Raw genomic sequence first — 12,583 nt, 5'->3', positions numbered from 1 at the left:
AGCCGAAAGCAAATGTGGAGAACTCAACACAGCCTAAGCAGGCCCTAGATTCATTATCTCTCTGACTCAGTCTCCAGTGGGAAGAGTTTATGAGCCCAGCTTACTACATTATTATTAAATCATAGAAACTGGTGTCTGCCAAGGAACCAAAACAGACAGTTAGCTTCAATAAAATCCTCTTAACAAGCTACATTCAACATCACCAATTCTAATTAAAACAGCCCAGCCCCTCCCCCATAACCCTCCAAATCCCCACCCCACCCCCCACAACAGAAATCAAGACAGGATCTGAAGCTACACTTAGCTATAATTTCTTTGTAGTTTCTTTTACTCTGAACAGTGAGTCTATCCTTCATTCATTGTTTTTGTTGACTTGGATACTTTTGAAAAAATGCCCTTTGTTATGCAGAATGTCCTCAAATTCTCAATTTGAATTTATCTGATTGTTCCTCAAAATAATACTAAGAATATCCAGTTTTGTAAGGAAACCTCTGAATGTCTAATTTTTCATGCCTCCAAAATGTTTACATTCTAACTCCCAGGATATTATGTGCCTTTATTTGGAAAGAGAATTTCTGCAGATTTGATCAAGTTAAGATCGTGTCATACTGAGCTAGAGTAAATAAACCCCGGGCTAGTGACTCCTGCCCTCATAGGAAGAAGGAAATTTAGACACAGACATTGAGAAGGCTAGAATCTGTCTCCATGACAGATTTCAGACTGCCAATTAAGAAGACTAGAACTAAGTACTGGGCAAGTCAAGGCAAGTCAACTACTAACAGAAACAGCCTCAGATTCCAGCCTTCATGCCCTTGTAAAGGTTCTGGAACTCCTAAAGATGGAGTAAGGTAAAGCTCATCTACCCTGGAATTCCAATGTGCTTTAAATTGAGCCTGCAAGCTCACCTGGTTGTCTATCTTGGTAATGGGAGACCCCAGCATGAAGAATAAAACACTCTGTGCATTTACATACACATCAAAGTTTGAATTCTGCCTTTCAGACAGGACATACTGAGAAGACTACCAATCTAAAACTTAGAGGTATAAATAGAAATAAAGGTTCTGGATATTTAGCTTGTGTCCCACAGTTCTACTAAGAAAATACATAAGCATGCATGGCACAATTTCATATGAATAAGTTGAAGCTTAGAGCGAGCTGCTGGCTCTGCCCTGGGCAACAGCTTACCTCCAGTCTGGCTTCCAACCCAGGAGTTGATCTCCTTCCTGATCTGTCCAGAAGCTTCAACAAAGTTAACAGATTGTGGTTCTGCCCCAAAGTACGTTTTCATGTCCTCCAAATATTTCTGAAGGATACAGGTAAAATCCCAAACTGAGAAATTCATTTTGAATACATTATTTTAAACAAATATCAATAAGGAGAACAACTGCAAGCTAGCACCCCATCCATACCTTCTCTACTTCTTCATTCCTGGTATGGGTCTAAATGAAAATGTAGTCCCCTTCAAAACCAACTAGCCATACAGACCTACAGGCTCAGAAGGATAATCTGCCTACCCATGGTTCTGTGGCTTTGGTAACTGCTTCTTGACTCCTTTTTTTATACACACACACACACACACACACACACACACACACATATATATATATATATATATATATATATATATATATATATATTTGCAGTATTTACTCCTTTCTTTTCCTTGTTCCAAGCCTTCCCATATATTTCTTCTTGATCTCTTTAAAACTCATGACCTGTATTTTTAAATGTTTTTTTATGTACATCTAGGTATATGTATATACATATATATTCTTAAATATATAAACACATCCTGCTCAGACTATATAAGGTGACTTGCATGTATGTTTTTTTTTTGTTTTGTTTTGTTTTTTGTTTTTTGTTTTTTGTTTTCTTCAGGTGTGGAACTTACTGTAGAATAAAAAGATTATAAGTCACAAAGAATACTCAGAGCTGGGAGTGGCTTTCTGTAGGAGGCGTGAGAGTACAGTGAGAACTCTGGGTCTACAAGTTGACTGAGGTGGTCCACAATCCCCCAGGGATTTAGAGCAGCCTGAAGCAAATTACATTCTGCCTGGCAATTGAGCCAAAAGTGAGGTCAAAAGCCTGGCCTCTGCCTTTGGAACTTTGGTGTTATACCCCATGGGTCTCATCACAGCTGGCAGTAACTGAGGTTGCAGCTGTTGCCTGGGAATATAATTTCTTTCCCCAGGAGGTGCAGTGTGTTAGTCCTTTAGTTTGCCTACTTCTTGGAGGTCTGTAAGAAGTAAAGAGTCAAGAGTTAATCCTAGTCCCAAAAAAAGGCTGTGAGGTATACATTGGAATTTATAATCCAGCAAAACAAAAACAAAAACATATGAGGCATTATGCCCATGCCCCCAATATGAGGCATTACTCCCTCCCTTTGTTTTGAGCCAAGTGCTACTGAGCTCAAGTTTCTTGGATATGAGTCAAGTAGGAGTCCAAAAGCCTGACAGTAATGGATGGTTTTGTAGATTCAGGATTAACACAGCCCAAGGCTCTGAATTCCCAAGAACTCACTGATGTGAGCAGCCATAAGATGCTTGAAGCTACAGGATACCTACTTCTCATACTTCCTATCTAACTCCCTTGCTCTTTAACCTTTCCATGCTTGAGTTCACTACTCATTTTGATTTTTTTCAAAGGATGTGATGCACAAACTTAAAATAGAAAAATGACTGACTGTTCTCTGAGGAGCTCTTTAGTCTTAATAAGACGGGCACTGATGTTTCTATTAGTCAAATGTCAACCATTATCATTTTCTTTTTTTCATTTTTTTATTAGATATTTTCTTCATTTACATTTCAAATGCTATCCCGAAAGTTCCCTGTACCCCCCCCCCCGCCCTGCTTCCCTACCCACCCACTCCCACTTCTTGGCCCTGGCTTTCCCCTGTACTGGGTCATACAAAGTTTGCAAGACCAAGGGGCCTCTCTTCCCAATGATGGCGGACTAGGCCATCTTCTGCTACATATGCAGCTAGAAAAAGGAGCTCTGTGGGTACTGGTTAGTTCATATTGTTCCCTTTAGCTCCTTGGGTACTTTCTCTAGCTCCGCCATTGGGGGCCCTGTGTTCTATCCAATAGATGACTCTGAGCATCCACTTCTGTGTTTGCCACGCACTGCCATAACCTCAACAGAGACAGCTATATCAGGGTCCTTTTGACAAAATCTCTAAAATCTTGGTGGTGATGGAAGACAGGAGAACATCCCTCTATTCTTATCTCAATTCTCATCTCAAAGTCTGCTTTGTTCTCAGGAACAGTTTCTAACCACAGTCCTGGGATGGACACCATCTTTGGCTCCTTCAGACCTACCCTACTATTACATGACTATATGCTTTCTCACACTGTGTTTTCTTGTGAAACACAGTAGCTCCAGGTACCCATATCTGTGAGGTCATGAGCCAGTCCGGTGTCAGACCCATTACAGTTTTCTTCAGAACTTGGTATTCACAGGCTACTGTAAAGTGGTTGCTTACCAGGAAATACTGGTCACATTGAGATTTTTCTGGGGACCCTAGAGAAATGTGTGTTTTCTTGCTGGTCCATGTCTGCCTCTTTTTTCCCCATTAATCAACAAAAGACATTTGCACTTACATTATGAAATGGATATGTTTTCTCTCCATATATCCTGTTAGCTGTTTTAAGAACGTAAGAATTTCCAGGTTTGAGGATTTCAGCAGCAAGGGTCTGGAAGTCGGACTGTATTTCTTCAAATTTGCCTGAGTTAAATTCCTTTAAAGGAGCAGGGGTTAGAAAAAAAAAGTGTTGAACAAAAAGCAAATTATATATATATATATATATATATATATATATATATATATATATATATATCTCCCTGGAATTTAATGAAATCATTTGATGTATAGCAAGCAACAGGTGAAAATGATTTATTTAAAATAGATAAAAGTATTTTCTTCTATGTGATTAATATAAGATTTTATATATAATGAACCTTTCATTCATAGCTTACAAGAACAGACAAGAAGAACTTAGAAAGTAAAAGAAAACCTTGAAAGGGATGAGAAGGGAGATAAGACAAGCAGGAAACACAACTCTGACAAAGCATAGGCACTCTGGATTCTGAAATGTACTCTGCTATATTTCATGTTTCCAATAAAAGTTCTAAGAAGTGAATTGCTTGAACTGGCCACAAAATAATCTGTTAAAAATAATTCCATTCACAACTGACAAGTGGATACAAAATATGTAAATACCATTTTCCTTTTCTTTTCACTATCAGGACAAGATTTGAAGTCTTCAACACTGCTAAATTGAAGTACCTGTAATTTCAATAAAAAACGCAAGTGAATATACTTTACAGAGAAGTACACACATGAAATGACATATTTGTAAATATGAATCACTAATTATTACAACCACAGAACACATAAATAGTTAAACCAGGGCGCCCTGACTGAGCTCATATAATGCCAGCAGAGTGACTTAAAAGCTCTTTAAAGGAAGCTTTTTGAAAAATTGACTTTAAGTGGCTCACAGCTTTATTGAGGCAATGTTAAAAATATCCTGAGGTAAAATTCTCTGGTTTTTCCATCTGTTGCTCCATGATATTTTGAAAAGAAAGGTAAGTGTCAAAATAAAAAGTCCACTAAAAAAATCCACAACTAAATGCAGAGAAAAAAGAATGTGCCCTACACATGGGACAACACTCATGTATCGTAAAGGAAGTAGATCCTGAGGTTTGTGGTGACAAGGATAGAACTAGGAAGGCCACATTTGGAAACTTAAAAAGTTTAGCCCATAGAAATTTAGAAGTAGTATGATTTGTGATATATAATATCTCATCTCTAATTCATATAATTAGGTATTGATCCTAATTTCTATGATCTTTATTATTTCCCAAGTAGTTAGAATAACATTAGGGTGCACAGTGGAACAATGCTTTTGAACCATGCATGATCTTTCTCTTGGCCTCTTTTTACCTGCTTCCTTTTAAAACCTAGGCCACAGATACTTGTTTCTCTTCCTCAAGATGGATCACAGAAACTGAAAATATAACCTTCCCCATCCGTCTATCTTTAGTGGTGTCATCAAGATATTCTATGAACTTTCTTGTTTGATAGTAGTTCTTAGAAAAGAACCTCTTGCTCCATAGCTACAGAAAGAATAATGCAGAAAGGGATGAAGAAAATTTGGAGTAGCCAGGATTTCTGGGTTTTCTAAGTGTCAGTTTGTTAGCAGCAGATCATGCTCTTGCCTGGTTATCTTGCAATATGACCATCATCTTTCAAAAACACAATGAAGCCTCCCTAAAATGTCAGATGATAGGGTACAGAAAGTAGATGAACATCCAGAGTCCCAAAGGCTACTGCTCTAGGAAAGGTCATGTCAGCCTCTGTCCTCCATACAGCACTCTACCCACTTCTTCATCTGCATCCTTTGTAGTATTCTTTATGATGAGCCAATATAGAAGAATCTCCCAGAGTTTTGTGAGCCACACTGGAACATTAATTAAAATTAGAAAGTGTTATAGGAACTTTGCTTTATAGCTATTTGGTCAGAAGCACAGGTAAAATAGCCAAGAGCTATGACTGTGCCTGAAATAGAAAAGAAACCTTGGGGACCCAGTCTCCAGCTATGGGATCGATCTAATGATATTTGTGTGTACAAAGTATCAGAGTTTAGTGAATATGCATACACCCTATGTATAACACTTCTAGACATTTAGTTATCCTCATGTTTATGTCAGCATTTCACTTGGAAGCTAGCAGGAAGGATGTGGTTCTTCTGTTGCCCCTAAAGTATTCCACGGTGTAACATCCTGGACTCAGACTGCAAGAGCAGTAAGTACATCCTGCCACAAGATGTATTGACTCGTAATAACAGAGTAAAGGCTACCTCCCCTAGGGTCATTAGGTGCATAGCAAGTTCATTAGACTCACTGCAACTGAAGTCAGTAACAGTTACAACAGGGACATGTATTACCCAGACATACATTTCATGTGAAATAGACTCAAAGTGGAATACACCTAAGAACACATCTATGGGTAAGCCTATTAACAATCATTATGTAGTTGTATGCATTCACATAGGTGATTATACATGTACATACATATGGCTGTTTTGCTCTCTCTCTCTCTCTCTCTCTCTCTCTCTCTCTCTCTCTGTGTGTGTGTGTGTGTGCGTGTGTGTGTGTGTGTGTGTGTGTGGTGTGTGTGTGTGTGTGTGTGTGTGTGTTGTACAATACACTTTGGGGATGCTTATAACAAACAATTTTATACAATAGCATTTTCTTTTGGGGTTTTTTGGTTGGTTGGTTGGTTTTTTTTTTTTTTTTTTTTTTTGGTTTGGTTTCTTTTTTGTTTGTTTGTTTTGTTTTTTTATCGAGACAGGGTTTCTCTGTATAGCCCTGGCTGTCCTGGAACTTGCTTTGTAGAACAGGCTGGCCTTGAACTCAGAAATCCACCTGTCTCTGCCTTCCAAGTGCTGGGATTAAAGGCATGTGCCACCACCGCCCAGAACAATAGCACTTTCAGGTTTTAATATAATCTCTTAACTCTTTAGATTCAAGCAGGCAACTGTGGCTTAAATAAAGATATGACCAAACAAAGCATGGAAACAGAATTCAGTTGGTATTTTTGTTCAAGATACTGTATTTCTGGATTGGGATATGTTCTACAGACTGGTCTAGAACTCATGGCTATTGTTCTGCTGGGATATCTCAAAGGATGGGATTATAGGAGTGCACCACTACACACAGCTAGACTTCTTGAATTTTCTCTATCAAAAGGAAGCTGAGTAGTTCTACTACTTAAAGTTCACATATTAGTTTTAAAAACAGGTTATCATCAAAATAAAACTGGTTGGTGCTAAACTAAAATGTCTGACCTCATCATTTAGCATTTTCTCTGGAGGAGACAGATTCTTCTCTCTCTCTTTTGAAAGAAATTTTCAAAGAACAGCTTTCTTGCTGAGACAGGATGCCACCATGCAGTTCTAACTTGCTATTTAGACCAGGTTTGCCTTTAACTTACAGAGATCTGCCCCAACAATTTCAAATGGATTTCTCTGGTCTTCCTTTTATGGTATAGTATTTTCTAAGTGTTTTGAGAGATATTGTTGTAAACAGGACCGGACTGAAATTAAACAAACAAACTAAAAATAAAACTAACCCACAAAATACCATTTAACTCTTACATATTGGGGGGTGATGGGATTTTCCACTCACCTGGGCCATCTGGTCTGCAGTAGTCCCTTTGGTACCCAAATATACCATAGCCAAAGCAGTTGAGATGCCCCAGGGGGAAAAGAAGATGTTTCTACCCTCAGCAGACTAAGCTAGCTTTTTGCTAAACTCCAGAGCAAACTGGTTGATAGATACTGCTAGTGAGGCCATTGGGCAACCTATAAAGATGATAAGACAGAGAACATATAAATATTAAAGCTTTTCCATTTAATTTATTTTTGTAAATATATCTGTCCAGAGATTTAGCTATATGTGCAACTATTCATAAGAACTGAGTTTATTTTAACAAAATTCTAATCCACCCATCACTACCGTTTTATGCATTCTAAAATTAAAAAAAAAAACCAAAAAACAAAAAACAAAAAGAAAACAAAGACTGTAAGAGGCTTTCTTCAAAGTTTTATGCTATGCACCACAGAAAAGAACTAGATTCTGAGCAGTTGACAGATAAGTGCAATTCCATAGTTTTTCCATTTTCTGGACATTTATTACCCTTATGCCTCTGCATAGCATTTCCAAGCTCCTTGGAAATATTTTTTCATATATTCCCTTATATACCTATATCGCCTTATATTCCCAAAAGCATATTGTTCAGCACTTTGCCCCCAAATAGTTCTTTATAACTACTTTTTCATTACCTACATATAATCTATACTGTTTGGGATACACTATGTATTATTTACTTTAACTTAATATTATGCACAATTAAGTTGAAAATTCTTTTAAGAAGCTGAGTAATTTCTACCTTTTTTGTTATTCACATTTCTTTAACAAGAGAACTCAAAATTTTCTATTTTGCTATATTATATTCATCTTCTGACTTTCACCTTTAATTGCTCTGGATTTTGAATTTAAAATAACTTAATGTCTGTTGTTCTATAGTCAAATAATTTTCCAATTTATTAAATGACTAATACTGATTTGATGAATGCCTGAGCCTTCTAAGACCTTCTGTAGGTACTCATGTAGTAAGGAGTTGAGTCCTGTCCCAACATCCCATTTCTTACTAAGAAACCTACATCAAAGGCTACAGGAAAGTCAAAAGTTTTTTCTGTGGTCAAAACTGGAATCAAGACCAGGTGTGTACAGTAGTGTTGATTTACAGTGATTCTGTTGAAATACTTTCCACCCATTAAGGTATACTTGATTATACAGCTTTCCAGACTCAGGGTCACACCCAAGGCGTGGTTTATACCCATGGTGAAGTCTCCTGCAGAGCCTAGGTGAATTTTCTTTGAAGAAATAAAACCCTTTCCTGTTGTATGGTACTCTACACTTTCATAAAGCCTTGGAAATTTGCTAGTACTCCCACTTCATGGGATACCATCTTATAAGGAACTCTACTTCCTTCAAGACCATATTTATTCAGCTCACACTTTGACTAAACAATTTATATTTGTAAAACCTGTGAGGTGTAGTCACAGAAAAAATGTTTGGCTCTGTGACAAACCTGCAAGGTCAGAGAGCAAGCAACATCTTAGGGCCTGGGCATTTTATATCTCAACATGTAGATTAAGCTAAACATGGAACTTATTTATTCAGACTAAGTTCCTGAAAATATAATTTTTCTCTAACAAAAGAAATATCCTCTTGAAAATAGTTAATATGTACTTATCTTCAGTCTTATTAACATCAGCAGTCATGTATAAAGTATAGCCTAGAATATACAAGCAAGAAGCCTCTCTGGTAATGCCCATTTTATAAAACAACTATAAGGAGCTATTAAACTACCACCTAGCCCAACAGTCAGAAATTCCTGCAAGGTACACAACTCTAAGATGATATTTTATTGGAAATAATTTAGATATAAATATTGAGTAATCAGGAGCTTACTGTATCATAGTCTCTTTCCCTCTGTATCTGCGTTTACGTTTGTGTCTGTGTCTGTCTTTCTCTCCCGTGTGTGTGTGTGTGTGTGTGTATGTTATTCATACATATGTGTGCATGTATGTGTGGGTATACATACATGTTGAGACATAGGACAATCTTCAATTGTTTCTCATGAGATACCTGCCATTCTTTTTTGAGACAAGGTATGCCACTGGGCTGAGATTATGGAGTAAGGTAGGCTGGCTGACTAGCAAGTCTCAAGGATCTACCTGTCTCTACCTCCCTAGCACTGAGATCAGAAATGGGAAGTACCATGCCTACCTTTTTACATGAGTTCTGGAGACCAACCTCAGGTCTTTATGCTTATGATGCAAGCACTTTATTGATTTAACTATCTGCCCATCCCCCTACTGCATCATTTACAAAATGAATTGCTATTTTGAAAATTTTAGAAGTGTAAACTGAATATATAGAATACAGTATACATAATATTAGCTACACACACTGAAAAGAGTGTGAAGAAAGTAAAAAAAAATCTTAAAATCCACCATTATAAATAAGCACACCTCTAGCATAACAGCTTGGACAGAACCTTAGAATCACCATAGTCCAATACACCAATTTAATCTCCTAAAAGCTCAGGACCAGAGAAATTAGATGGGCTGTCTAAGGATGCACAGCTAATGAACAGTGAGAAGTTTAACCCTGTTCTCTTTATTATGAATACAAATTTCATGGTCAGTGTAGCTAATGGTCTGTAGAATTTTGATGGTAAGAGCAAGATTGAATAATATAGGACCAACAAAAGAAGTATAAAAGATGGATGAGGAAGAAGTAGTGGATGTGACAAGAGGGGAACACCATTGTTCTTTGTCCTATGAAAAGTACCTAAGATCCCTTGCTAGTCCTCTCTGATGACAGTTCTGAATCTTACATTATGAAACTGCTGGAAATAGAATATGAGAATGTCATTGTCTCCCAGCATTTCTTTTCTTGCCAGAATCCTTTTCTGAGGCAGTTGTTATGTCGGAGGGGTTCTGAAGAGTAAGGTGTGCTCAGAGACTCTGTGTCCCACAGCAGAGAAAGGAGCTAAAGGCACATGGCATGCTGACAGGCAGGAGAACGGGTTATAGAGAGGGCATAACCAAATGATTAGTTCCACCTATAAAAGTCACACTGTCAAGCTGCCCTGTATGAACGGTTAGAAGGAGTGGGATTCAATTATTTTAAGAATGCTTTATTTCCCTTTGTTAAATTGGCAGATACAACTCAGAAACTGGCAAATCCAGACATGACTGAGGGAGCGAAATCCACACGTGTTTTTCACGTGTGGATTTCAAAGGAGAGCAGTCAAAGCTTCCTTGATATTAATGATATCTCCTCTCAGTCAATCAAACTTGATATTAATGATATCTTCCTCTCAGTCAATCAAACTTTACACCACCTCAATCTGAAATATCTGACTTGTTCAGAAAAATGATAAAAGAGCAGAACCTCACCTGTTATCACAAGTTTCAAGTAGAGGTCTTGGTAATTTGTTAGGTACTAAAATAACAAAAATATAAACATTTTTTTTAATTGAAGAAATATTTACAGTACCTTATTTTCCTCTCCTGGAGCAAACTTGACAAATTGTGCTTTTAGGAAAAGACTGTGGCTGAAAAGTTAGGTAACTTTTAACTGAAGAAACTTAAAAGAAAAAAATGTAGCCCCTCCTTCTTCTGAGCCCCACCCTTGATTCACTTTCACAAGCCAGAACACTCTTCCTTTTCCAGGCTTATCTTGGCCAAAACTTCAAATAACTCAGAGAGGTAGACAGCAGAGTTCTTGCCTGAATTATTAATTACTAGCATTTTCCATGCAGGACTGCATGCAGAGACCTGAATTCTGACAAATTGTAACTCATACATTCCAAGTTAAATCCCTTCTGTAGGTTGCCAAGTAACAGCAATTATTATGGTTTCCACTGGTATGTTTCTAAGAAAAAAAAAAAAAGAACAGTTTCAAATGGAATAATAACGGGACATAAAATGGAAAACATTATCAATGCATGATTTGTTGCTGATCTGTTAAGGTATCCTTTAAAGTGTTCTGTGAGAAACACATAGGCTTAGTTCTGCTCTCTCTTGCAACACTAGAATAGAACCTAGGGTGTGACTTGGATCCGGGTCAGTTCCTCTATCAACAGGAACAAGACTTCCGTTACTGTTTTGGATACCTTTGTTATGTGGGACATTGCTCACCATTTTCTGCTTTTCTTGGTTTTCCCCACTGGCCTTCAGTGGCCATTCTTCTTTATCACATAGGAAAAAGCAAGAGAACACCAGTGTCACTGTCAGGCATGTAGAGCAATGGTGATGAGAATGAAGAGAGTTATAGGAATGCCATAAAAGCCCAGAGGACCGAGAGCCCTTTCCATGCACTGATGGTTCCACTTTTCATATATATACAGTTTTTCTGGTAAACTGACGACCGCTATGGAGGCCATGGTGAAGTGGAACTCTGGATTGCACAAGTGAATGAAGCTTGTGGTAGGAAATTTGATGTGCCTACTGAGCCTGTAAAGAGCAGATATGATTATTCATTTCCAGCTGTATTTTTAGCTGAATGCATCAGACAGAGGCTCCAGATAGACAGACCACTGACATTGACTGACAACAGCTCAGCAGGCTAACTAGGGATGCATCCCTGTTTAGGGAGAGGCTTGTTCTGGTAGTTTATGCTGCTTATTTTGCTATCTTGATACTAGTTATCCAGTGATATCTAGATATCTGAATACATTTATATCTAGATTCTGCTGAAGGAACCAATTTGCTCATCTTTTCCAAAGTCATGAGACAAAGGTGTTCTTATTCTTCTCCATAAACCTCTTCTTTCCTACTTAATTAAAATTCTTATTTAAAAATGTACTGTCTATATCAATTGAATCGTGCTTGTGTGTTAATTTGTTTCTTATTAGGGCAAAAAAAGAGCAAGTAATGGAACCTGGTAGTATAGACCCCTAATGCTAACTATTCAGGTGGCCAAAGCGGAAGGATTATATGTGCAAGGCCAGCCTGGGCAACTTAATTAGTCTCTGTTTCAAAAATACATAGACTGGGTTTGAAGCTCAGTGGTAGAATGCTTCCTTAGCATATGTGAGGTAACAGGTTCAATAGCTAATACCACAAATACATAAAAGACAAAGGAACAAGAGTAGAAGGAGAAAGAGAGAGGGGGATGGAGAGGGACAGGGACAGGGAGACGGAGAGAGAGAGTGAAAGAGAGAGAAGGAGAGAGAGAGAGAGTAGGAAAGAGAGAGGGAGAGGGAAGGAGAAAGGTAGAGAATGTGAAGTAATATAGTACATTGACTTTATTGTGATAATTTTGTTTTTGTTACTGCTGTTTATTGTGTATGTACATATCACATTATGCACACATGTCACTAGTAAGGAAGAAGAATAGGAACAAAAAGAAGTAGGAGTGTAAGTAGAGCCACACCTTTGAGTCACACAATAGTTATGTTTAGACAAATTATTAGGTATTCCAAAACTTTTAGAAACAG

General features: G+C 37.7%; 1 protein-coding gene across 5 annotated transcripts in view; it reads right to left on the bottom strand.

The window, feature by feature from the left end:
* Serpinb10 (serine (or cysteine) peptidase inhibitor, clade B (ovalbumin), member 10) overlaps window positions 1–10,736 on the bottom strand; it is a 31,749-nt gene extending 21,013 nt beyond the window's left edge. For 2 of the 5 annotated variants that reach the window (XM_006529597.3, XM_006529599.1), the window contains exons 1-5: window positions 10,639–10,736; window positions 7,192–7,367; window positions 4,220–4,285; window positions 3,600–3,737; window positions 1,186–1,303 (exon numbers count right to left, since the gene is read on the bottom strand). In XM_006529597.3, the coding sequence (XP_006529660.1) occupies window positions 1,186–1,303; window positions 3,600–3,737; window positions 4,220–4,285; window positions 7,192–7,239 (370 nt within the window). In that variant the 5' untranslated portion in view covers window positions 7,240–7,367; window positions 10,639–10,736. The remainder of the gene's footprint in view (window positions 1–1,185; window positions 1,304–3,599; window positions 3,738–4,219; window positions 4,286–7,191; window positions 7,368–10,638) is intronic. The other 3 variants (NM_198028.3, XM_006529598.3, NM_001160307.1) reach the window with 3 other exon arrangements.
* Window positions 10,737–12,583: the final 1,847 nt, after the last annotated feature.

This window comes from Mus musculus, chromosome 1, assembly GCF_000001635.26.
Source record: "Mus musculus strain C57BL/6J chromosome 1, GRCm38.p6 C57BL/6J".
Taxonomy (NCBI): Eukaryota; Metazoa; Chordata; class Mammalia; order Rodentia; family Muridae; genus Mus; species Mus musculus.
This window is presented reverse-complemented; position numbering and strand designations above follow the sequence as displayed.